General features: G+C 37.5%; 1 protein-coding gene across 1 annotated transcript in view; it reads left to right on the top strand.

Moving 5' to 3' along the window:
* The window catches only part of CNTNAP2 (contactin associated protein 2), a 1011078-nt gene that overhangs the window by 804267 nt on the left and 179688 nt on the right, over nucleotides 1–27123 (top strand). The window contains exon 14 of the mRNA XM_054274302.1: nucleotides 22449–22605. Coding sequence (XP_054130277.1) covers nucleotides 22449–22605 — 157 coding nt within the window. The remainder of the gene's footprint in view (nucleotides 1–22448; nucleotides 22606–27123) is intronic.

The following is a 27123-nucleotide window of genomic DNA, read 5'->3' as shown; positions in this document are numbered from 1 at the left end:
CATATTTTAAGAAGCAAGACAAGAAAACAAGTGAAAAAAGTTAACTAAATTTTCTAAAACAGGAGACGTTCATCCACTCACTTTTCAATCATTTATAGTCATAAATGAGAAAAATAATTTCTATTTCTTCTGGTTTCCAGAGAAAAAATATTATCTTCATACCAACAGAAAGTCTGTAGACATTTCAAACAATAAAATTATGCATGTCATGAGAATAGTGTACACTTTTTCCTCAAAAGCCATTTGCATATTCAATTAGCGATGCTTTTAGTATTAATTGTCTTTTGCTCAAAAAGAGCTTTAAAGTCTTTGAAGCTGTTGTGTATTCAGTCATCCTGCACAGCAACTCTACTGTACCCACCTTAAGATCTCCGTAACTGCACAAGTTTTTAGGGACTTATCTCATTTTGGACCAGCATTTAGTCTACTTGTGCAGCCCTTCAGTGAGAGGACAGGAACACAAAATGAAGAATTAAGGTATCATGATGATATTATTCCCCCTCTGCAGCATCTCAGTGCAATGCCCCTGAGAGGGCAGCTTGTCCAGAATAGCATTTGTGTAAGGTTAAGAGCAAGGTATAACACTTGTGAAGTCTTTTTCAGAAATAAGTTTGGACTTCATTCATAGTGGTTTAGGGATGAGGAAAGACAAAATACATCATTGAGTACCCTTGTGTCACCTAGCCAAGATCCTAAATATGAACACTTGAGTGAACGAGTGCAAGGTGTGGAATAGTATGTATAGCCCCAGATGCACATAATGTAGGAAAATTCATCCTTCAAAACATTGAACACTCACAATTGGGTTATATAATATTTCCCTCCATTATTATGAAGCACAGAATTGGCAACGTTGGAATTTGTTAAATGGTTGTTTTTAACATTTCTACAGGTCAATTCTTATGACTAGAACCTTTCATCCATTTCTGCCATTGGCCCATTATTTTTCCCTCTCCAGCCCTTTATAATTTGTCACATAAGGCCTTTTTTGTTTATCTTCTCTTTGATTTAACTTGGGTTTTGGTTGTCTTTATACAACAGTATTCATTTTCATAACATTTTGTAGAGGGCAAGTCGATGTGGATTTTACTCTTTTACCCAGTCCCTGTGTAATCTCTCTATGGCATGGTCACTGAACTTTTAGTTTTTTATCCTGAGGGCACAGCTATCAGCATGCTCCCATCATTCTGACCAATATCATTCATTTTTAATATATCCTATAAAACCTAAAATTGTAGTAGTTTTTTTTCAGTTAAGACTAAAATATTGCAATGACATTTAGAAATTTTTACTTTAAAAATATCAAGGAGAAAGGCTTCAGGAAAGAGAATAAGAGAATCTAAACTGTGCCACATCCAGAAATATAATAATTAAATTTTGTAATTTAGTCAGAAGGAGCGTAGTCTAGAAATTTCTGCATAAATGATAAATCTAAATGGGCTGTCTTTGGAGAAGTAAAATACAATATTTTAAGAATGATGGAGTACTAATACCAAAATGCAGCAAACAGCAAGTGGCATTTGTCTATGCTGATGGCCATTCAGTAATTAGAATTATGCAATGATAAATACCACAGGTAGACAAGGAAAAGTTAACAGCAAGAGTCCAGGAAAATACAGGTCACTTCTGCTGTAATCATAGGATTCAAACATACTTTGGGTTGGTTGTCTGGTCCAATCTCCTCCTAAGTTATTAACTACTCTGTGATAATACATTGAAATCCATTGTTCTATGTGCTGTAAAAACACTCTGCTAGGTTTGTCTCAGATTATCTTCTCTCCTAAGCAATGAAAGTAAGGAAGTCACAGAATAAGAAATACAGGCAAACCACTTTTGCCCAGCCACATTCCCTGTTTTGTAAGGACAGCTGACATCAGGGTCTTATTCAAAGCTCATCAAAATCAGTGCTTCCATTGACTTCTAAATAGGATTCTTAAAGGTGTTTTGGGGAAGCAGGTTGCATTGGTCAAACAGGCCTGAATTCTCACTGCTGAATAAGAATCCTGTAACAAAAAAATCTCTTGTTTTTTGAGGTCACTGAGTAGCCATGTGTAGCTAGGCCCTGGCAAAGAGGATGTTATCTCAGATAAATGGTGAATGTGCCTGAGCACAGGCTCAGAGGTTTTTCTCATGACCCTCACTGGCTCAGATATTCATATTAAATCAGGGAATGCCTTTTGTATTTTGTTCACCTTTTCTGCCAACTTACTGGTGGATGAAAGGGAGGGAACTTAGTTCATGACATAGGTGCTCTTAGCACTGATGTAGTATGCTTCACGAAAAAACTGATTTCTCATGATTAGAAAGTTTTGCCATTCTCAGAGCAGCATTTTAAGCAGTACAAAGACCAGGCATCATAACCTATCATTGCTCTGTCATGATGCTGATACCTAGTGTGGCTGATTTTGTTCAAAAATCACCCATCTGTCAGCAGTAAATAATATAAAGAAGATTGGTGATTAGTATTAAATGGCAAATAGCAAAGAAAATAAAGCCACAAAGAAGCCAAGGTGTCTCAAGCTTTGCAAGAAGGAGCAGAATCCTCAGGACTAGACAGCTTTGGATCTGCTTTTAAGGTCTGTAACAGAATTGAACTGACAGGCCTTGTGGTGAGATCCGGATGTAGATCTCAGCATGAAAGTTTTGTTTGTGAATAAGTAGAAGTCAATATCTGTCATTCACTTTGACATAATTCTATCTGTTCTCAAGCAGTCAGTAAGTCTTTAATCGAGAAAAAAAACAAGCAAGCGAGAATTTCACTAGTTTCATGCATAATGTGTTTACTCTCATTCTTACAGTATGGTGATAAGGTACAGAACAGTAATGTTGGAGAGACCTCTAGGAGCTCACCTGGTACCTCCTGAGACAGCTGCTCCTTTGTCTCTCCTGACACATATTTCTCTGATGCAACAATAGAGCTCACAATTCACACAGGGCCACCACAGCCTCCCCAGGTCACCTGTTCCAGGACTTCACTCCCCTTACCATTAGGCAGTTTCACTGAGGTCTCTTTTTGATTTTCCTTGCTCCAATTTTAATTCTTTTCCTGCTCACTGCAAGAAAGCAGTACAGACTGCTCTCCTTTGCAGAAGTCTATCTTGTGAGCAAGAATTATTGTTGTGTCCCTTTTCTTCCATAGCTAAATCCTGACAATCTGTTCTTCTGTGTATGTCATGTTTTCTGGATCTCTGGTTATTCTCATGGCTATCTGCCCATCCCTGTCTAGTCAACCTCTCCTTTCCCCTTGCCTTCTTTTCCCTTTCCTTCCCTTTACTAGTTGCAGGTTTTGAATATTAGTTGGTAATGTTGGTTTTTGTTGGTAATGAAGGATCCAAGAGTTGAAACAGAAAGAATCACTATGCATCTCTTGGAAGCTCCCCATGTGAGGTGTTTGTTTCTTTCATGGTGCTGGTGACTCAAATTTCAGTTGTGGTTCCCCTGGCTCTTCCAGTTCTCTGTCTTGTATTTGTGCTTTACATTTATCCCTACTCAGCAATATGTAGTGCTGCCATGATCTTTTATGTTTTTCTGCAGCTTAATTTGTAGTGAACTTTTAAATCACTCAAGTCACAGGATTTGTGCATGTGGCAGTTAACACAGTGAAAGAACTTTACAAAGCATTGAACCTTTCTGTACACCAGAATTAAAATAATATTGTACTGGGGCTCAATGCACAAAACCAAGTCTTTAATTTTAGAGGCCTGGGAATTATTAGAGAGATTTTAGTGTTTCCTTGATACTCCTGTTATTAAAAGTTATTAAAAGTAATTGGAGACTGAAGTCATAATACTTAATACAGAGCTATCATTCATTGATTTTCAGTTCTTTCTAGGCAGTCTTGTGAAACAAGGAATTAGAATGAGCTCCTTGAGGTGCAAGCATTTCTCTCCTCTGTCACAAAAGTGCTCCAGATGGCCATTGAGCTCGGCTGGTGGAGGTGTGGTGGGCCGAGATTTCAGAAAATTGTTTTACCCTTCTGTTACTCGTGCTGAACATTGTAACTGAAATGCCATTCACTGCGCTGTCAGCCTGGGACTGCCAGAACAGAGAGACAGACAGATGCTATTACACAGTGCAGAATTACCAAAAGGAAGGACATTTCTTGCTAACAAAATAGACCACATGCTAGCTGGTAAAGGGAAATAAATCAGAAATGTGCATAAGTTTAAAAGATAAGTACCTGCATACACATATGGATCTACATGCACAGCTGTATATGCATGCATACATATATATGTTTTCCTTATCTACATAAGCATGCCTACCTACACATATGACATATTGGAATCCATTAAGCTAGCAGGGACCCATTTTGGGTTCTTTTTTTGTCTGCCTTGTTTCTGAACGTGCTACATACATACTTAAATTTAATGAGACACGTGGAGTTTCTCTTGATATGGAATTACTTCATTTTGGCTTTGATTGCGTTGCCATCATCTTATGAGGTTTCCTAAATAGATAAGCAGAGAACTATTACAATTTGGCACTCCCTTGTTTTATACACCACATTTCTCCCTTTTAATTTTTATCTCTCTCCAACTAATAAGTCCCTTGCTTTACAGAAGAAAAAAGAAAAAGAGGTAAGAAACGAAAAAAGAAAAAACAATGTAAAAAGGAGGTAATGCAGATAAAAGTTAGTAGGAAAGAAAGTTAATTGGAAGTTTGATGCAGAATTCATAAAGAAACAAACCATTTATTTGACAAAAGTTTGAAGGAATGCTCAGTTTTATCAGAGAGAACTTCCTAGCCATCAGCTTATTCCCTAACACCCCTGTAGCCACAGGGCCAAATCTCTTAATTTGCTTCAAGGCTGGTCTGAGCCCATTATAACACTCTTCACAGTTGAATCCTAGGAACTGGTGACAACTAGAGAAACAGTAACTTCTATGAATCTTGAAAAGTAGTGACCAAAGCATGTTGGAGCTAGTAAAATATTTGTTCAGCAAACACTAATTGAACTGTATTCCATGTATCAATTGTCAGTTGGGTCTCATCCAAGTTACCATTTTTTTAGTCATTATATATTCAAAAGCATATTTTCATGCCTCACTCATTTTCTCCCTTATTTAAAATTTTTATTTTCTACTCTTTTTATAAGTAACAGTGTAGTGCTTTGACTGTTAAATTTTGCTAATTTACAGGACATAAATTGTACAGAAAAATGTGTATATTACATTCCATCTTTATTCTGCATAGTAGCATAGAGGAGAAAATATTGTTTCCTCCAAAGAAATTGATCTTTTGTTATCACCTACCTCAAATGTTTCAGTGATACTGAGATTTGTTCAGTCAGGGGTCAGAATCACCCTGTAATTCATCGTGGAGGTATTTGTGTCATCTTCCTTGCAGGACAGAGGGAACTAGTGTCTCATCTGAAATGCCTTGAAATTCCATTTGCAGAAAACCCATTGTGAATGGCTGGCTGTAGGGATTGCAGATGAAAAGAATTCTAATCCTTTTAATAAAAGACATAAGTTGTGCATTTGTGTGTTCTGCCTCTGCCCTTTCCTCAAAAAGAAATTGATTTTGCCTGCCATGTTTTCTTCCCACAATGGCAAGTTTTTCTTCCATTTCTGACTAATTAAAGTGGCAGTGTTCATTTTGAGATCATGTCTACAACAAAAGTAAATGCTATATCGAAAGAATAGGGCAAAGACTGAATTTCCTTATTTCCTGTTACAGGGTTCTGAGAAAATAATGTATCACAACAGCCTGAGCATTTCTTTAAAAACTATGAACTCAGCAAACCAAAATATCACATTATAGTATCCTATTAGATAACTATTGTTTGGTATCTTGCCTGATAAAGTTGCTTCACCATTGCATCTTCCTAGAAAGGTGTTGCCTTAAATAGTCCTCTCGTTTTTTTTATTATGTTGTCAGTCAAAATTTTAAATAAATATCTGACATGCTTCTGAAACAACAGACCTGAGCTTTGATTATACTTTTTCTCTTAGATCTTTTATTTTTGCAGTAATCAATGACACTGTCTGGATCACGGAATAGAGTTTTGGAAACTTGGCAAAGAGTCATTTTGTAGCTGTTTCACAGTCATTAATATCAGATCTGTGCAGCACTGGATGAGCCAGAAATGTATATTTAATCTAGTTCAGGCAGGTGAACATCACTGAATCTCATTTGAATTTTTTGAAGATGATGTTAATACAGTTACCAGCTTCATGCACTCAGGCGGGATTGATGTCACCTGCAGAAGAACAGATGCCAGGTGGTGCCTCAGCTGGAACAGAGCTGGAGTTGCATAGACAGGCAATACTGGATGTGGGATGAAGCCTTCTAGACTGAGTTAATCCATCATTGTCTTTGGACAATTTAGGATGGTGTTCTGGTTTCAGCTGGAACAGAGTTCTTTTTCCTAGTAGCTGGTGCAGTGCTCCGGTTTGGCTTTAGTCTGAGAATAATGTTGATCACTCAGTTACTGCTAGGTACTGCTTGTCCCATGGACTTCTCCATTTCCAGGCTCTCTCAGGGAGCCTGTGTACAAAAAGCTGTGTGGGAGAAAGCCCAGGACAGCTGACTCAAACTGGCCAAAGGGGTATTCCATACCCTAGAGTATGAGTCATGCTCAGTGTATAAACTGGGGGAGTAGGCTGGCAGATGCCAATTGCTACCTGGGGACAGGCTGAGTGCTGGTGAGTGGATGATGAGCAATTGTACTGCACATCACTCATTTCTTTTGGGGTTTTTTCCTCCCTTTTTATTACATTATTGCTATTATTTTTGTTGGTTTTGTTATTGTTTCCATTATTGAACTGTTGTTATCTCAGCCCATAGGTTTAAGTTCTTTTTTCCATTCTCCTCCCATCCCACTGCAGGTGAGGTGTGTGTGAGAAAGCAGCTGTGTGGTACCCAGTTAACAGCTGTGGTCAAACCACAGCACCTGACAGAGTGAGTTCTTGCCAAATCTGTACCTTTTCCATCATCCATTTGCGTTATTTCTGCTCTGGTACAAGGAGTCATAAAGCTATTCTTACTGTATGATAGACCTGAGCAGTTTGAAGTGGATTATATAAAAATGACAAATACAAATATTCTTGATGAGTTTGGTTCCCAGCTCATTCAAAGTTATTGACATTTCATACCTTATCACGGGATAGTACAGAGATAAGAGTGTATTCTGCTCCATACACAGTTCCAACTATCTTAAGAAGAGTACATGGTTCACAACTGGAGAAACACTGACCTAGACTACTGGAGCAATGGGTTATTGGGAATAAGTGAAAAATTCTGCATTATAATGCAAAACTAGTTTTGCTGTTTCACTCCATGCCCATCCTTCAGTCTGTTTCCCTTTCTGAAATAAATATGTCCAGTCTGAAGCCAGGATTTCCTTGGTAGTAGTTTGTTCAGATCATCCATCAATAAAACAGACTCACAGCTGCCAGTTCTGTTAGGTCAGATTGTACAATACCTCTATTTTTCCAGAGACTGACAGAGTTTAAGACTTGAAGAAGAGGCAGCAGCTGGTCATTGCTGATAAGACTCAGCAATGAGTAAGTCGTAAATAAAATATACATTTGATACAGAATGTGCAATCAATTTTATAAGTTACTCATTAACAGGTCCACAGCTTGCAGAGCCTGCTGGATCTCACCCAGTAAGTCCACACTGTACAGCTGGGTTTAGTGCTTCTTTGTGGGCATCAAAATGGTAGTTTGTTCCAGTTTCTCACTAAAGGTTTTCACTATCTACAAAGTAGCAGTATGTTGTACACAGCTGGTCCAAAATTATAACACTTCTCTCAAATTGCATCTTTGTTCTGGAATGGGACAGGATATAGACTAACTATAGTGTAAACAGCAATTCTGTGCATACAATTGCAAGTGTCTCTAATTCAGAGATCATTCTGTATGTTCCTCAAGGGCTTTCAAAAACAATGTTAGTGGTCTCTTCTCAGACTTTTAGTGTAGATGAAGAATAAAAGCTGGATGCAACTACATCTATCTGAGTTCATATTAATGAAAACACTTCAAAACCTTGATAACTTTTGTCACACAATAAACTTGGTCAAGTCATTCACTTGTAGGAAAAAGATATTGGAAAAAGGCATTCTATATAACATGGAGAGTTACAGGTACCTTCTAATCTAACCTGATTTATAGGGTTAGTTCTTCCAAACAGAACATGTCAATAAACACAAGAGACGTAAAATGAAAGAAAATATAACGTGAAAATGTAGGACTCTTCAAACACAATTTAATCTGTCAGATCAACCGTAAATATCTGAAACCAAAACAAGGGAAATCTCATACCAGGCTCTCTTGCCTGAAAACCATCAGTCTTTTGGTCTATAGGGTGAGCAGAAAACTGTCTGAAGAGCCAGCCTCAGAGTGTCACAGCCAGTGGTTCAGAGTCCACCTGCTGTTCCTCAGGGACTAGCATTAAAGCTAACGCTAATTAATATTTATGTCAAAAACGTTGGGACAGGATGAACTCTCAGCTACTTCACAGGCAATACCAGAGTGGTCAATAGGCCAGGCTGTCACTCAGAGGAAGCTTTATGTGCTGTACAGGTAGTCTGGCAGGATACTTATACAGTTTAACAACCCAGGTTTGGACTCCAAACTGGAGGCAGTCCAAAAGTACAGCCATGAAAATGGTTTGGAGAGTGGAGAAGATAATATCCAAGTAGAAGCAGAGAAAGCTGGGCTTGTTCAGTTTGGGGAAGGGAATGCTAAGGAGGGATCTAAATGCTGTCTTCTGTTGCTTGAGGGGTGGTTTTATAGAAGTTAGGGACAGATTTCTCTCCAAGATAGGCAGTGGAAAAAAACGTACAACAGAGGAAATTCCAGCTTATCTAAAGGGAAAAAAATTACTGTGAGAGTAGTGATCCACAGCAGCAAGCTGCCCAGAAGGGTTGGGAAATCCCAGACTCTGGAGATGTTTCAGGTCGGTAAATGCTTTGATTCAAGCTTGAAGTTAACACTACTTTGAGCAGAGGTTTGAACTAAATGATTTCTGGATGTCGCTTCCATTTTACATTGCTCTGGTTTTTGAGACTAATGCAGGAAGCCAATTTTGACCAGGAAGTGAAGGGTAGATGAAACCATAGCAGGCTGAGGAGAAAGTTTTGTGGCATGTGTTGCCATGTGTTGCTGAAGCATCACTGGACAATGATCAAATTGTGACAGTGAAATATGAGAGGAAAAGGAGCCTCTCAGAGTCAGAACTTGAGAAATGTGGCACAGCATGAAAATAGCAACCCTAAGCTCCACTGTCAAAATTAAACAAGAATCCAGTGCTGTTTGCAGAGAAATGATGGGATATCTATCTTATTAGTTATCTAGCAAGTACAAGTGGAAAATTCATCATGATCACTAAAGGTTCCAAGCAGTTTTCAAGGGTAACAAACAATTTTTGTTTCATTTGAAAATATTATAAGGCCAGAAGGGAATTTTACTATTATTTATTCTGACCTCCAATTTAAAGCATGCACAGCATTTTCTCTTTACATAGAGCATATAATTTAGAAAAGATCTTATTTTTCACTATACAAATTTTTAGTTGTAAAGAATCTAACATAACTCACAGTAAATTGTGCCAAAGGCTAATGAACTTCACTCAACTTTATTTCTAGCTTAAAAATGCCTCACTTCATCTTCTACTGGTGGGTTATTTCATGCTTTGCTTGTTACAGTGAGAAATTTCATAACAACTCCTGCAACTTCTGCTTTCTCTCTAGGTGTTTAGAGAGTATAACCAAGTTTTTTATCATTTTACTTCAGGGTTTTTAAACTTGTATACCAAACATCATTCCTATAGCTGGCAGTGTGTTGTGGAGCCCGTTCACTGATGGAGAGACTTTGTGTGATAACTGGGATTCAGCAGGATAGCCCTCTTGCAAAATGCTTGTGACTCACAAGTGAAGAAGGGCTCCTTATGATAAAAGTTCCAGGCCTTTAAAAATGATCAGTTTAAACCAGCTTTTTCAGTCCATTATTTTTAATCTTCCTCCACATTTTATTTACGGCAAGAAAGGGTGTGCATGCTGTTTCACTGACACTCTGTTGTGGTTTAGGAATGGTATTCCCCAATTCTGTGTTCCCACTGAAACTCTAAACCAGGGCAACACTCCTTCACTTTCCTCCTTGCCCTCCCTCAGAAGCAGGCTGGGGAGGAGAACTGGAGGTACAAAAGGTAAAGATCACACATTGAGATAACAATTTCCTGCAAAGAGCAATAAGATAAGAAAATAAGACATAACAACTACAATATCAATAACAAAACGTGCAAAATAAGACATAACAACTACAGTATCAATAACAAAACGTGCAAGAGAGGCAAACAATTCACACTAGATTGTTTGGAACTGGCACTACCCAATTGCTTCCTCCAGCCTGGAACCAGCATTACTCCACTATTCCTTGTGCCACACTTACTCAGATGGAAGGAACCCTGTGAATGCAGGGGAGAGTGGGTTGGAGACAAAGACAAGCACTGACCCAATGCCCATGTAGCAATATCAAGAGTTTATTCTTTGAACCCGTCTTTATAAAGGGGTTTGAAAGAAAATTGGTCTGGGTAGCTCATTGGGCTGATCTTTGATACCATCCAACTCCCGAACCAGTGAAATGTCTGCATCTTAGGATGGAACATAATTGCTTGAGGTTTGTGTCTTTCAGCCCAGTGGCCAGTTTACAGAACCAGCTGGGTTTCTTCTCTATAGCCAAATTAATTTCCCAGTACAAGCCAGCTTGTACAATAACAGGACCCTTCCCCAACAGCCCCAGCAATGACCTGGGCTGGTATAGAACAACCTCCATGTCCCTGCCATGCTCTTCCTTTTGCTCCTGCAAAAATCAACCCTGTCCTGGCCAGAACCAGGACATTCATGTAACAGGCTAAAATTGTTTAAAATTGTAAATTGTGTAAATTGTGTAAACTGTTTCTGTATCATTTGCATTAAGGATTCTCATTAATATCGCTATTTGAAGGGGGTATTTACATATCAAGTCATGGTCAGAGACAATTTCCAGGTTCAAAGGCCAGCAGTCACTAAGTCCACAGTGACAAGGCAGGTTCAAGGTTCAGGTTCAGGCCAGAAGGCCATTTGGCCTAGGTCCAAATTGGAGAGGTCCAAGGCTGCGATGCCTGCAGTGGTGCACATGTGGGGACACTCTGAAAAGGAGTTCTCCAGGAAAGGGAAGGGCCCCCAGTGAGGTTTCCTGGCAGAGTTTTTGGGAGGAAGCCTCTGCTGAAGCATCATCCAGCTTTTTTTGGAGAAGCTTCAGAGTCAGCTGAGGCTTTTAAAAGTCCTCTCTGAGCAAGCTGGCCTTGAAGGCAGGTAGGTACACTCCTGGTTCTCACAAAAGAAAACGGCATGCTAGAGCAAAAGAAGTGCAAAGAATTCACCACAGGAAATAACACTGGTGTTGTTATGTTCATCAATATGTCATTTTCCCTCTAGACCGTGGAGCTTAAACTCTGTCACACAAAGCAGGTGAAATCATTCATCATGTCAGTGCAGTAGTGTAGGATTTTCAAGTCAAGTATTTCAGAAGCAAGTGAAATTGGAGCTCTGCTTCTACTGTTAATAGTGCAACTGGAACTCCATACACTGCACCAGTGTAATTCTTCTGCCCTGTGAGTATATAATGGTAGTTAAGAGATGTCATTTCAACTCATAGAATAAGATATTATCATAATATCTTATTAAGTCTTCAGTAAAGTACGTCATTAGCCTATTTCAATTTTCCCATGGAGAAATGTGAAACCCACGTGTGAGAATTAATATGCTTGAATGGACTGATGAAACAAGTTTCAGCAAGGAAAAAGACTGCCCTGAGTGCAGACTGAAGGAGGTGGTATCTTGACAATGTGAAACACATCACCTAACATTTCCGTTTTTGCAGTCTAAATCAATATGTGTGTCTGTTTTCCAGAAATCAATAGAGACACAGTTCTTTACAGTAGCCATGAGACCCAACCTGACCTGGAAGAGAAATTGTCTAAATAGCAAAGCACAAGCCCATTAACAAGGCTGACAAATGATCAGCTTAAAAAGGGTTCTGAATATTTTAATTTACGATCCCAGCATTGGATGCAAAGAGAGTTTTCTCCAGAGTAAGCTGTAGATCACACAACACATATCTGAATTCAGTTACTCCACTCCTCTGCTTGTTCCCTTTCACACTGAAATAATTTCTGTGTAGCAACATCATCATCATCAATGTCTCATATAATTTCTAAAAGCTGTGTGTATTAAGTATAACCTTTAAAAGGTTATTCATACATCTGTATGAATTCTAATAAGAGGATATAATAGTCTGCAATAATTTACAGGTTGATCTTAAACAGCAAAAGCATTTTGAAATGAAATGGTTTGGACTGTAGAAACATGAAAATGCCTTCTGAGAGGGTTTCTTTGGGAATGATATTCTTTACTGTGTTTCCATTTCTGTCTCAAATGCCCTTAGCAGATGGCTTGGGTTTCGACCTCCAGCTTTAATCTTTATTGATCCCAGAATGATGCTTTTTGCATGGTATAGCTTCCTTTATTTCCATTTGGGTATGCTTGATAGTCAATGAGCCTCAATGTTGAGGCTCATTGTGTCATTTTTTCCTCATTTGAAATCTGTATCTATTTTATGAAAGTGCATTGCAAGTTTCGGTAATACCAGTTTGGGTCGTGATTAGTTCCAAAGGATGGGATACCCTTCAGACTTGGCAGTTTGGGAATGATGTTACTATCATAAAAGCAGGTTAATATTGGTATTCATATGTTAGTGTTAGTTCTGGTTTCAAAACTGTCCATGCACACTATGTAATTTGAAAAAAAAAAAGACAAATTTTCTTAGGCTGAAATATCAGTGTTATTATCAAGAATTCATGGCTTTCAATACAGCTGTGGAGGAACAATGAAACAGAAGAAGTAAAGCTAAATATTCTGAGGTTTCTCAAGGGTCAGTGGGGACAGAAAATCAACAGCAGCAGCAGCAGCTGCAGCAGTCTCATCAACAAAAGAAAACCCTTGTGCTTCCCAAAACCAATTTCCAACAGTGCTAAAGTCCATGTTCTGTGTGAAGTGCCAGATATTAAGTTCACATGGATGAAGAGAAGCCTGAAGTCATTCTGTCTCTTATAATGGCTTTTTTCTTTCAATTTAAACTACTGCTTGGGGGCAAGGAGCAGTATTTCAAAAGGATAAATACTTGCAAGAGGCATGGTACCTCCAAGGAAAGACCATTTGGAGAAAAATCTTGCATCAGTTCTGCTCATGTTGATTGTAGTTTAATTTACCTTGGGATCTTGTTAGTTTTACTTCATTTGTTAGTAAAATGATGGCATTGGCTCTTAGGGAGTTGTCATATTTAGTTTCATGTCAGCTGTTATTGCTGCAAATCAGATAAAATGGAGCAGCAAGATATTCTGGGCTGGATGAGGTAGGTGCACATATGAATGTTACCTGTTTTCTTCTCCGTAAAGGTTAAAGGCACTCCTACGTGGGTGTGTGAAGTAAGATCCCAAGAATTATTTAGCTATTTTAAGCCTTTTTAAGGAATGTTGTGATTGTCTTCATTATATATTAACAGCAAGGGAATTAATCTAAAAATAAGATCATGAATACAATTAAGTAATATCACTATCATTGACATAACATTTTACAGAACTTAATTTTTCTTTTGCCCTGTTGCCATGTAATGCATAGAACTCCACCTTACATGATCCTCTCTTTGCTTTCAGTCTTATCAAATCATCTCAGTTTGATTTTATACTAAATCGTACTACTTACATGGGTAGCCATTTTTGTGCTAATAATCACAATTTCTGAAGTCTTCCAATGGGACTCTGCCATAAAATGAGGCTGTGGCTACAGAAAACTTCAGAAGGCATCCCCTCATTGTTGAAATATCATTGCTGAGTTCCTGGGCTTTTTATGTCCTTTTTAAGAAGCTAAATAAACCAGGGGTTTTAGCTGTATTAACCTGCAGAATTTCAATGCTAATGGGTGCATGCATGTGTGTACACTGCTTACCCATCCATCAGGCTTAGGCAGAGCTAAGTTTATCAACTGACCACAGAAAGACACAGCAAAATCACAGAATCCTCTCACTTATTGTTAGTATGTTCTTCACAAGACCATGACATGGATGTGGGCACTCTGTCACCACCTGGCTGGGCAGACCCCAGGGTGAGCTCTGAGTTTGTTGTGAGACTTTCCCAGCTTTGCTGTTGCTGGCACCTGTTCTACCTCAGGTAGTCCTAGCAGTGAAAAGTCTATTCTTTCAGAAAACATAGTAAAAATTATAATTGACTGGTTTTTATTGAGTATTTATGTTGGTAAGTGTTCTTTTTATTCCACAAATGACACTTAGTTTTTTGAAAATACTTGCTTTTCCCCTTAGCACTACCTCAAGCTAAGACATTCATTTTTAGGCCTTCAATGATCCAGTGAATTTACAGTACACAATTAATTGCAACAGTAGCAAGTTTGGCACACCATGCTGTTAAGGATAGCAGGGACTGTAGTGATTTTCTAATGAATTCACTCTAAATCTCAGCAAATAGTAGCATACTAGGACATCTGACAGCTGCTTTCCCCAGCTAAATCTCACCACTGAGACTCCATTCCAAGAAAAATAACAAGTCAGGCTTGGTTAGTAGTGCTGCAGCTTGGAATATGAGTTTTGACAAGGGAAAAAATCATTTGTACTGTACTAGCTTTTCATGAGCTGGGGCAAGGAGTAAATCTCTCCAATGGCAAAATAAAGCTGTCAGACAGCTTTTTCATAAGATGCCATTGAACATCAATATGACAATTCTCCCTCCTGATCTTTTTTATATGTTGCTAATTCTGAAAGAAAAGTCATCTTTGCCTACATATTTGCGGATTCAGGCACTGACATTTTAGGAGTTATATGAGAACAAAAATACAGACTCAATAAAAAGGAGTTCCCCTATAGCCTTGCTGAAGAGATGCTTTCGTTAAATATCTATTTCTAGGAAAAGATACTGTATTTGCTGCTTTATATTTTGGGATTTATATATACATGTATGAAAGAAGTTGTCTGAAAAATTAACAGGCAAATATCCAGGCACATGAGAATGATGAACTGAAGAACACCATGGCAATGGCCATCAGCCTGAGGCATGGTCATCATTAAGGCAGTAATTTTGTTCCTTAAGCACTTGAATAGGTTTCCTTTTCTGTCTTTACTGGACCTAGATGAGAAAATTTGGTCTTTTCTCAGTTTGGCCACTTTGTATGCACCAAAACATACTTGAAGCCTAAGTACAGTGAAGACTGATTGCAGGGGTCCTCTCTTCCAGGATAAGTGGGGAAGCCAATGTTCCTGGTGGGACATCTGAACATCTGGGTTTAGTTTCTGATACTGAAGGTCATGAAAGCTCTTCTTTTTTAGGGTTTAGGGAAGGTCTTTTATTTCTAGGGTTGTGGAGGTGGTTATCTTTACCTTCACTTTAAAATACACTACTTTATGGCTGTGGAGGAAAAGGAGACAGCAATTAACTCTTAACGTGCTCTTAAGAAAACAGTAAATAGAGTGTGTTGCATTAACATTTACTCAAATTTTGTGCACTTTTCACAAGTATTTTCCAATATTTATCTTCATTTTCTATTAAAATCTTAAGGATATTTCCCTTTCATAGATTACCTTTGAGGTTTGGCATAATTCTGAACATCTTACAAAAGAAAAAAAGCCAAATATTTCTTTCTATGGACTGTTGCATTAAAATGCTTTCGCCATGAATTCAGACATCACGTCAACTCTTAAACTAGCAAGCAAGGCATGTTTCAGAGTTCTCTTTCTGGGCTGACATTAAATCTTATCTTTTCAGGCAGTTTAAACAGTCTTTGCAAATAAATAGTACTGTCAAATAGAGCAACCACTTTAGTGAGCTTATAAAGAAAACAAGTGTTTGAGGCTAGTATTAGTAAAGAGAAAAAAAATCATTTGCTACCAGCACTGTGGAAAAAGAAGTAAGTCAGATGTGAAAATGAAAATTATCATAAATTACAAACTAAAAGTTTCATTAAATGTGCAAGTGGCTATAAATTGGGTGTTTCCTAGTTTTCTGAAGTGGCCAAGGGTACTTTTAGTTTCTTTTCCTATTGTTGGTAGGTTTTTGAATGTCTGGTTTTTTTCTCCCCCAAGTTTCCAGTGTGCTCAAATGTCTCATTCATGTTGCCATGAGGGTCTGACTAATCTCAAGTCTTAGTTATTAGAATGGTGACCACTGATGCAAAACCTATTCACAAATAGTAAGCACTCTTTATACTTTTCCCAACTGGTTGCAAAAAAAAATATTTATCAGTTAACAAAATGACAGTAGCAACATAAGAATTGACTTCACTTACAATTCTTATATTAAATTCATGTGTGTATGTTTCAGAGCACATTAGTTAGCAAGAAGTGTTACTGGAAAAAATGGACAATCAGTAAAATATTAATTAAAAACGTAATCTCACTATAACCACATATGCAAGAACTCTCCTTTTATTTTAGAAGGTTCACTCAAAGTCAGTTTCTACACTATACTGTCATTGAAATGGAAGTGTGACCTGCCAGACTCTTCCCTGAGTTCTGTTTTCTCAGTTTGAAATAATTCAGCCCTCTGGGTGATTACCGAAGCTGACAGAACATGCTCATAATCCACCTGAGTTGTGAGCAGGAGCAGAATCTCTCACAGTTTAGGCTCTCCAGTTGTCAGCGTCCACTCTTGCCATGAAACTCCTCAGCTGTGGGTTTTCAGTCCAGGTGGGCACTTCCCAAGACATGAGACAGGGGCAGCAAACCTGCAAAGTGTCTACTCAGCTTCATGTTGGTCCTAAACAAGCACGTAATAACAAAGATGAAGAAAAATCAAACCAGCACAAAATAAACCAGGCCAGCAAAGCCTACCCAGCTTTGACACCATTGATTTTAAGAATCCCAAACTGGAACATGTGGAGGTGTTTGATGTGTGAGTGACATTAAACTACTTTTGATTATTTTTTCAAAATACTAAGTCTTCGAAAGCTCAGATAAATGGCTCACAGTGTTCATTAAGAAGACTTGACCTGAGTGGAATAGATGCTGCTGACAGTGTGAAGAAAAAAGCTGGCAATAAGAAGCAAGGTGAAAGCTGTGGCATGCACAACCATATTAGCATGCTGAACTTTTCAAACAGTGACAAAATTATTCTTTCAGTGTCTGTGCCTTCACTGCAATAGCAGATAGAATTCCTGCACAGGTGTTAATGAACCATGACCTTAAATCCAGTTGACCTTGTGTGAGGCTAAATGTACTGGGTGTTGTAGTGTACCTGAATGCAAAATGCATGTTTAAAGAAGTATTTTATTCAAAAATAGAATTATTATACCCAGCTTTCCACATGTGCAAATTGAATTTTATTGTTTTTTTAAGTATTGTCTTTAATTTCATCCTCGTATATTACCCCTGGGAAATAGCTTACATTTCTACCTGTAATTAATTCAGGTGTCTAAGGTTGCAGTATATTTTTGAAAAATGTCTTTGGGCCTATTCTGCCAATAACAATGACTGGGTAATTAATTCAAGCTGTTCCATTAAAAATAAATAAAAGACTGAACAAAAGAATATTTTCTGAAAATAATAACAGTCACACAAGCACTGTAATTGTTGTTGACATTCCTTAGTATTTGATGGGGATCTGTAACACTAATGGGAACTGGAAAGGACCCATTTAATGAAAAAGCTATCTAGACCTGTAAATGAACAACTAATTTCTCTCAGGGAATAGCTAAATGTAGTTACTAAAGTTAGACTGGGTCCTCAATAAGTAATTTTCACTGGTCTTGTTTTTCAGAGGTTCTGAGCCATTGACTTCCATTTCAGAGAATGCCTAGCCTTTCTTTTTAACCATTTTCTTTGGTTTTAAGGACCCTATAGAGGTCAGGGAAATTTCCAGAGCAAATGGAAGAGACGTATTTAACTTCTCCAGGTATTTCACAAATAAATAGACTCATCAGCATTCCAAGGGCTGTATTTTGAATGGAGTCCTCTGAAAGCAGAGTGCCACGGAGCATCAGTCCACTTAATTTAGTTCCCTGACTTCTCTTAGTATTGCTGCTTCAGTTGCTACTACTGAACACCTAGAAATATAAAATCCCTAAAATGTTAAAATAGCAGAATTTTAATTAATCATTTGCATTTTTAAATAATAAAACCAATTGTTTATATTAAATGCTTGGTAGAATATAAAGTGTGCTTTCAAAAGTTATACATTTTGAGACTTCAGCTAAAGTGCACTTTAAAAAGTTATACATTTTGAGACTGTTCAGCTATATTTGAAATAAATATATTATTGACTATTAAGAGTTCTGTTCATACTACATTAACTTTTGTTGGGTATGGTTTTATATTAAATGAAATGGTTTCCACAAAGATACATTTATGACATGAAAAAGGAATCACTTCTTTATGACACTGTGAGAATACAAATAAGTGATCTGTGAAAATACAGAAAAGTATCTTTAATCTTTACTTTTTCTTGAGTATTCTGTACAGATGAACTTGATAGAAAATATCAATGGCCAGATTCTTTATATACTTTGATCTAATAACTGCAAATTTGGCCTAATATTGCACAGGGATTTAACCATATCTGGAAACAATTTTAACCAAAGGCCAGCACTGCAAAGGCACTGTGACCACTGTTAAGTGTATTACACATAAATGTTAAAGGCTCATGTCTGTGTCTGTGTGTGTCTGTGTGACAGAGAGAGATTGAAATCACTACAAATATGATTTGAGTCTGATGTTATAGCCATGCTCATATGTCTGCATGCCCCAATAAAATCATATTGGCCGTTTTGTCCTTAGAAGACTGTTCTTTCTGTGAGCATACAGGATCTCTTAAAAATTGGATATCTTTATCATTTCCTTGGTATCCACACCTTACTCTGACAATATCATTATTTTTCTGCTAAGTCACTGAGTACACAAAACCTTGCAAGGGCCTTCTCTTCAAGAACAGATATGGAAAGGCATCCTGGTCCTAACTCAGCACGCACAAACTTCAACACTTCCCGCAGCATCCCTCAAGGGAGAGCTGGTTTGTACCCAAAAAGCATCTGCATCAAGGCTTTATTCTTGGCAGGTAGGGAGTCTCTTTCCTCCTCCATCTTCTCATTATGTTATTTGTCCACAAAATCTTGGGGGGGGGGGGGAAAAACCACTCAGTCAATGACAACAACTAAAAAGCTTCCCATGACTCAAAATTTATATGTAAGGTAAGAAAAGGTAGTTTAAAAAAACAGAAATATCTTCTTGTATTACTTCTCTTTGCAATACACTCAAAACTACTTTTGGTCCTTAAACTGAATTTGTATACTCTTAATTCCGTAAGACAAACACTTTTGATAGTTTAGCAAAATAATAATTTTTGGTAAAATAGTCTGATATTTAAAATTACATCCATTAATGATCATTCTTCACACTGGACTGCAATGCTCCTTCTACTTGGATTAGCCTTTTCCAAAACCTTCCAAAGCAAAAAAAAAAAAAAAAAAAAAAAAAGAAGAAGCAAAGGTCTTCTGAGCAGAAGGGTTTACATCTTCAAAAGGAGACTCTAGAGGTATAAAAGAGAGTGAAGCGTGAGAGAGGAACAGTGATCCTATTTCTAATTTTTTTCCCTGCATGATATATCCTCTAGCTTTTCTTTTCTATGGTTTTTTTAATCTCTCCTTTTTCAGGGTTTTACTCTTTGTTATGCTCATTCATAGAGGCGTTTGCAATATCACTGCAGTTTGAAGCTTATGAACTTCAGACAAAGTTCATAAGCTCACTCTTTTCTTGGCTGGCACAAAGCAGGAAGACTGAGAAGGGCTGTTCTCATTTGATTTGACTGATGCAGAACAGATGGGATGTAACTGTGTCTCCACACCTTTTATTAACCAGGGACTCTAAAGGAGCTCCAGAGCCTCTTGTGTGGCCACTGCGGTGCAGAATGCTCCGGTGTGACTCTCATCTCATTCCTGTGCCTGGGGTTTGTCCCACTGCATGGATGCCACCTAATGAGAGCTGTCTACCAAGATCTCCTCTGTTACAAGCCTTAGCACAACATGCCAGGCAATGGAAGTCTTGGGTGGTGCTCACAAGGCAGTGCTGGGATTATTGGTTGTGGGCATGTCTAGCAGAATATGTGCTGAATGCAAAACCCTCAAAATCATATATTACCTTCTTGACCTTTCTGGAAGTTTTAAACATGTACATTTGTTTCTTTCTAAGTTTGTGTTCCTAAGCCTGAGGGTAGGTCTTTTCTTCAGAATGAAGAAGCATGGGGCTTATATAAAAACATACTAAACACACTAATAACAATAGATGTGAAAAACAGCTCTGTGTACGCAAGAATACATTCATGGTTTAAAACTGTACATCAATTGTCATTTAAATGAGTTGAAACATGCCCCATTTGTGTCTGTCATACTGGTCCATGACAGCCATCACTGTAGTCTGCAATTCTGCCATCACTTTCATCTGCTTTAATCATTCACCTGTTTCTCAATTTTTGATCTGCTTTTTGACAATTCTTTTTTTTTCTCATAGTGCTTTAATTAGCAGTCTTGCTTCCCAGTAAATTACTTGTGACTGAATCATGCAATCCTTCACTTGATAGAAAGGACGTAAACAAAGAGAATTTTGAGCAACAGTCAAAATAGCAGCATTGGCACCATAGAATAGAAACTAACTTCAAAGATGAGATTAAAAAACCCTGTAAAATAGGCGTTTCAGGTATCATTAATTCTCTATTTGGATCCTGTATTAATAAAAGCAATTCTGTCATTCTCTGTGGAAAGCTAACATTTACCCTTAAAGGCTTTTTAAATAATCTTTTGTAATTCAGGGCTACATACTCTCAGAATTGCTAGATTGCATTGCAGGTTGGGAATGCTGCTGCAGCATTCACGTGGCACATTCTTCTGACTTGCAGCACTTAATTATGTGATAATTGAGTCCCAGAAGGTAAAATGACCAATTGAGAGTCTAGAATACAGTCACACTATTGCCACCATTGCATTACCACTAGAGCTGAATGGCCATACAGTGCAGCACAGCAACATCTAATAAAAACCTTCAGCTGCCACAAATTCTTCACATTACTGTATTTCTGTTATCTTATATGATGTTAACAAATCAAATGCATTGAAAAAAGTGTTTTCAGAGAGCTGAGCATTTTCAAGGTTTGGTACTCATTAAACATGTGTAGATATTTGGTTGTTCTCTTCACCTTCGGAATTTAATTTTCTTGAGAGTTTGGTGTGAATTACTTTCAACTTCTGTCTGGAATAAATAACTTTATGGTCTATATGATCAAATCTAATTGTGAAATGACTATTTTTAAGGATTGTGCCTGTAGTTTTGGGGGAATGTGTGAAATGTGCAAACTAAAACTTATGGAAGTAGCATATATATTATGTAGGATTTTACTGGTAAAATTCATTAACCAGTGAATTCTATAGATTAATTTTATTTCATTTAAAATTGCCAGCAGCTGGAGGGAAAAGAGTCATTTAAAAAAAACATGTTTATAGCTGAGCTCAATCATTATTTTTCAATGTCAAAAAGCACTACATAAATTAATACTGATTAAGTTATTAATTTTTGTTTTAAGTTCGTATTTGAGTGTCTTGCTGAACCAGAGAAATAAAAAATAATTTTCCAGTAAAAGCATTTTTTCAAAGTAGAAATTAGAGGGGAGGGGGTTTGTTTATTTATTTATTTACACATAATGTCTTAGTTAGTTCAAAAGGATTAGAAATAACCTCAGAGCAGTATTTGAAAATATCCAGTTGCAGATCCAATGTGATTATGGTCACAATGTGACCCAATATGTGATTACATCAAAGTTCAGAATACCTCTACTAAAGTTTTATATTAAAAAATATATATACTTTTTTTTTTAAAGGTTAAAATGCTTTTGGAGTTTGATATCTCTTTATGCTTTGTTTAGCACCAGCTGGAGAGAGCATGATGAGCATGTTTGTTTTCCAGTGACAACAAAATAACTTTCCATTAAAAGTTGTTGCTTAGAAAATAAATAAATGAATAAATAAATAAATAATAAAAGAGAAAATAAACACATTTTCCTGTGCAGCATTCAAGGTCATATATTGAAATAATCCATCTGATAGCTTAATATGTGAGTTTGAAATGAATTAAAAATAATTATGGAATCTGCCAACATATTCTCATTATACAGAGTACAATTAAAAATTAATTTCCATCATTATAAATTTTGTGAATACAGAGCAGAAAATGTGTCCTGTTTACCTGGCAAGGTCCTTTGAATACCTTTAGTAACAATGAAATATTTTGTTTGCCAGCAATGTGGGATGTCTCCAGTTATGTGTTTTTAGCATTTGCATATTGAACATCTGAGCTCAGTTAATGCATTACAGAGCTCTACCTCTTTGATGCATCATAACCTTGCATTTTCATTCCTTGCAGAAGGGAATCCATATACCTGGTGGGTTGGAAAAGCCAATGAGAAGCACTACTATTGGGGCGGATCGGGACCTGGCATTCAAAAATGTGCCTGTGGCATCGAACGCAACTGTACTGATCCCAAGTACTACTGCAACTGTGATGCTGATTATAAGCAATGGTGAGTGCTTTACAAGAGGGCAGGATGAGAATGACCAAATCTCCAAACTTTTGCAATGCTGCCATGAATTTGAATATATCTTTTTTCTATATTTCCTTTCTTACCAAAGAAAAAAGGCAAAATTATTATATTTGTGATTCCTCCTGCAAAGTGTCAGCTCATGTCTGGATTTCCATTTTATTCATGGTGTCTGTGACAGTTAAATATAAGGCCTGTATTCATGATTTCCAGCCCACTGAGCAATGGAAAAGAAGGCTAAAATTGCAAAGGCAAGTCCTCATAGGAAAGACTAGCATTTTGGTTATCCATGCAACTTTGTCTTCATAAGATTCAGTTATACTGCAATACAGAATGAATTTTATCCCTGCAACTTCATGGTTTTTTCCCAGGATTTCTCCTCTTTAAAGTGTTGCTTCTGCAGCACTTGAATGTGAGTGATATGTACTGAAATCACTCATCTAGTTCCTCCAACTCTGATTATCTGTTTTTCATGAAGAAAAATATGTTAAGAACTAGACATGTATTATGGAATGAGCCTCTGGACTTCAGAGGAAGCTACCAGGCTTTGCATGAGATATTTAATTAAGGCAGAAAAAAGAAATAAACTTGCATCTCTGATATTCCCCATAAAGATGAACAGACTGCATAAAGCTCATAATCATTTTGAGTGAGACCCTCTCTGTGGTTTACAACACTTTGTTTGTGAACCTTAATCATTTGTGTCTCTTTTCTCATGACAGGCAGGAATATATTTTACATGGTATGCAATGTTCAGTGACATATTGAAACCATACTTTCATGAACATTTCTGCCATTATTAGCAACCTGTGGGTAATTGAATCAATACTGGCTCATAAACCATTTGAGGTTAATTGAGAAATTCTACAGCTATTAATGAATGTAGAGGTACAGAACTGTAGCTGTATGTCAGAGACTAAAAAAGAAAAAAACAAAGAGAGTAGGAAGAATCGCAGAACCACAGAATCACAGAATAGCAGTGTGTGAAAGGGACCTCACAGTTCCTCTAGTTCAACACATCTGTTTAAGCAGGATTGCCTATAAACTGTTGCCCAGTACTTTGTCTGGAGAGTTTTTTGATAAATCCAAGGATGAACTCCACAGGTTCCCTGTGCGCATTGTTTCAGGACTGGGCACCACTTGAAAGAGTCTGACTCCATCTTCTTTGCACCCTCCTTTTAGTTACTTATGGACATTGATGACATCCTTCTCAACCTTCTCTTCTCCAGGCTGAACAGCCCCAGCTGCCTCAGTTTCTTTCATAGGAAAGATGTCCCAGTCCTTCTATCATCTTAGTGGTCCTTCATTGGGCTCCATCCAGCAATTCCATCTCTCTCTTGTACTGGGGACCACAGAACTGGACCCAACACTCCAAATGTGGCCTCACTGGTGCTGAGCAGGGGAGGAGGATGGCCTCCCTTGACCTGCTGTCAGAACTTTGCCTAATGCACTCCCAGGATGCCATTGGCTGCTTGGCCTCAAGTGCACACTGCTGGCTCATGCTCACCTTGGTGTCCAGCAGATTCCTTAGAGTGTTTTCTGCCAAGCTACTTCCCAGTTGGGTGGCTCCCAGCATATACTGGTGCATGGGGTTGTTTCCCCCAGGTGCAAGGCTTTACACTCTTCATTGTTGAACTTCATGACATTTCTGTGGACCCAATTCTCCAGCTTATAAAGATCCCTCTGGATAGCAGCAGAACTGTGTTTGATGTGATCTGCAAGAATGAAGTATGAACAGCACAAAAACAGAGTAAATAAAGAAAGTTTTCAGGCCTACAAAAATTGTAGATTAGGATGTGGGAAATCAAATATTGCCACAGACATTGCCACCCTGAGCTTTGACATTGTTAGGATAGTAATCTGTTAGCTATGATATAGGATGAACTACACAACACCAGAGATAGAGAGGAGTCAGTTTTAGAGACAGGGTAATCACACATGCTGCCAAACTTCAGAAATATAATTATATGGAGAGAATGAAGAATATAAAGTCAGATGACTCCAACTCAATCATAGGCACTAGAGCAGTGTGGCAGGAGGGATGTAGGTTTGGTTCTGTGTCAAAATGGTAACAATAAAAGGAGGATATTGTGATAATAATTACAATAATGGTAGAATTAGAAGCACTTACAGTTTTCATTGTCTGAGGCACTGGATGCATATCCATGAATAATAGGGCTCTGTACCATATGTTGACTTTTTTCCTTTACACCAAGGGAAATGTATGGGGAAAATGGCACTGGATTTTGATCTGTTCTTGAAGATTCCCTAAGAGTCACAGATGATAATTTAATAAGCAGCATTCACTCAATAATCTTTCTGTAACCTCTGCACCCCATATATACACTGAGATTATGTGGATTCTACTAATAAATAGATTCATATGGTTATTAGATTTAGATCTTAAATAGGCTTATTATCATTAAAGATTTACAACTGTTTACTCAGAACTTCATACAAGAATATTTAATTACATAAAATATTTCTTTAGATAAGTATCAGAATTTTTTCAGGACAACTACTATTCATTGCAGGACTTTTTATAAAAAACAATTATACCACTGGATATTATATTTTAATCTGTGGTATGTGTAAATCACAGGAAAAAATTAAAGCTATATTATAGATTTTAAGGACATTTCATTCAAGATTCATTTTTTTGGTTTGGTTTTGTCAGAATCTAGTCTTTTCCATAGTTATATCTTTTGGGTTTGGGAGTTATTTTGAGGAGTCCTAGTTAGGAATTTTATCTAGCCACGTCCATCAATACCTGAAAAGCAAGTGAGATCCAGAGGAAAGGACACCTTAATGACTTCAATCATCAAGACAGGATTTGACCCAGGCCCCCAACACATCTGTGCCCAATTCTAGTGACAGCAAAACAGCTGCTGGTTTGGACAACATATTATGCAAGGGTTTATGATGAGAAGACAAATCTCAGTTCATATATTAACAAAGCAGCTTGCTACAGCTTGCCACCATGGCTCACCAGCACAACTTATTTTAGAATGATTTAGAACCCCCTAAAAGAGAAGGGCTGAGTAAACACCAAACTGTGGCTGAGAATTCAGGTGGGACTTTTGCAGTAATTGCATATCTTGTCCACAGCTGGGAGCACAGCATTTGCTTGTGGTATGCCCACAGTGATGTTCTGCTCCTGCCCAGGCATTGTTGGAAAAATTGTTTGGGGTTTTTTGGGTGGTTGCAGGGGTAATATCCTGAGGGGAGAAGGCAGAAGCCAGAGCAATAACTATATTAGAAAAGGTAAGGAAGTAAAATAGGAAAAGAAGACTCTGTAGAAATTGTGAGAATCAAAGGTGAAGAAGAGAAGCAAGACTCAGGAGAGAGATTTTACAAGGAAATTGGGGAGCCACTGAAGAATCGGTCAGGCTGAATCAGAATGATGTAGTGTAAGTAGAATATTGTCCACTGTTTTTATTTTAGAAGTTAGAATTCATGTTAGAAATTAAGAAAGGAATTACAGCTTGATGAATGATTTCATAACAAAGGCAGGAGAATGTTTCCCTGGAGATCTGGTTTCTAACCCTGCCTCTGGAACCACATTCCTGCATGGTGCTTCCTCAGTTTCATAAACCATTTCTTCACAGAACAGTCATTAGTCTGATCCTAATTTTCTGGAAACCCAGAAGTCCACTTTGTGAAAATACCAAATATTAACAGCTGCAACCAGAATAAGGGATCACTCTCTGAATGCATCTAATGCGGTCTTTCAAAGCAAAAAAAAAAAACAAAAAAACCACCAAAAAACAACAACAAAAAAAAAACCCCACCAAACATGTAGGCATCTCAAATGCAGCACTAAGTATGAGTGTTTTTAACATTAACATATTTCAGCCTCAACACCCAATCTGTAGAATGCAAATTATGCCAGCTACTCCCTCATGGAAGTACTGCAAAGACAGGTAGATTTATGAAGTAATCATCTGCTGTTCTAATGAGCGCTATAAAAAATCCAACGAGAAAATGTGGTCTTTATAGAAAGATCTGAAATAACACAGTAGATATAAAATGGTATCCACATATTGAAGCATAAGAGTAAATTTGGAGAGTAGGCAATGTTACACTAAATGAGTGTTGTCTGCATACTATATTGAATAATGCTGAAGCCCTCCAAAATAAATAATAATCAGGGACCAGTTAAGGATTGCATCATGGTGGTAGGAACAGGGGACTAATTAAAGCTCTTTAAGCAGCCTGAAATGCCTATTTTCAAATGAAATTTTGTGTTTGGTTTTTCATTTTTTTGTTGTTTTTTGTTTTCTTTTAACCAAGTATGTAAGTAATTCTATATAAGTACAGAACCAGCTGTGTTAATTATGGACTTACTCACAATGCAAATTTTCCCAGGGATTAGTGTATACCATAGGCTTGGTAAACCTTATATCTGTATGGGTTTTCTATTAATGATTTTTTTTAATTTCACATCACATCTTGTCTATCTGAACAAAATAGTTGTGTAGAACTACTTAGCACATGCCT

This window comes from Melozone crissalis, unplaced genomic scaffold (genome assembly GCF_028551555.1).
Source record: "Melozone crissalis strain CALT ecotype California unplaced genomic scaffold, PUWL_Pcris_2 ptg000016l_1, whole genome shotgun sequence".
Taxonomy (NCBI): domain Eukaryota; kingdom Metazoa; phylum Chordata; class Aves; order Passeriformes; family Passerellidae; genus Melozone; species Melozone crissalis.
Note: the sequence above shows the minus strand (reverse complement) of the source record. Positions and strands in the feature narration are given on the sequence as shown.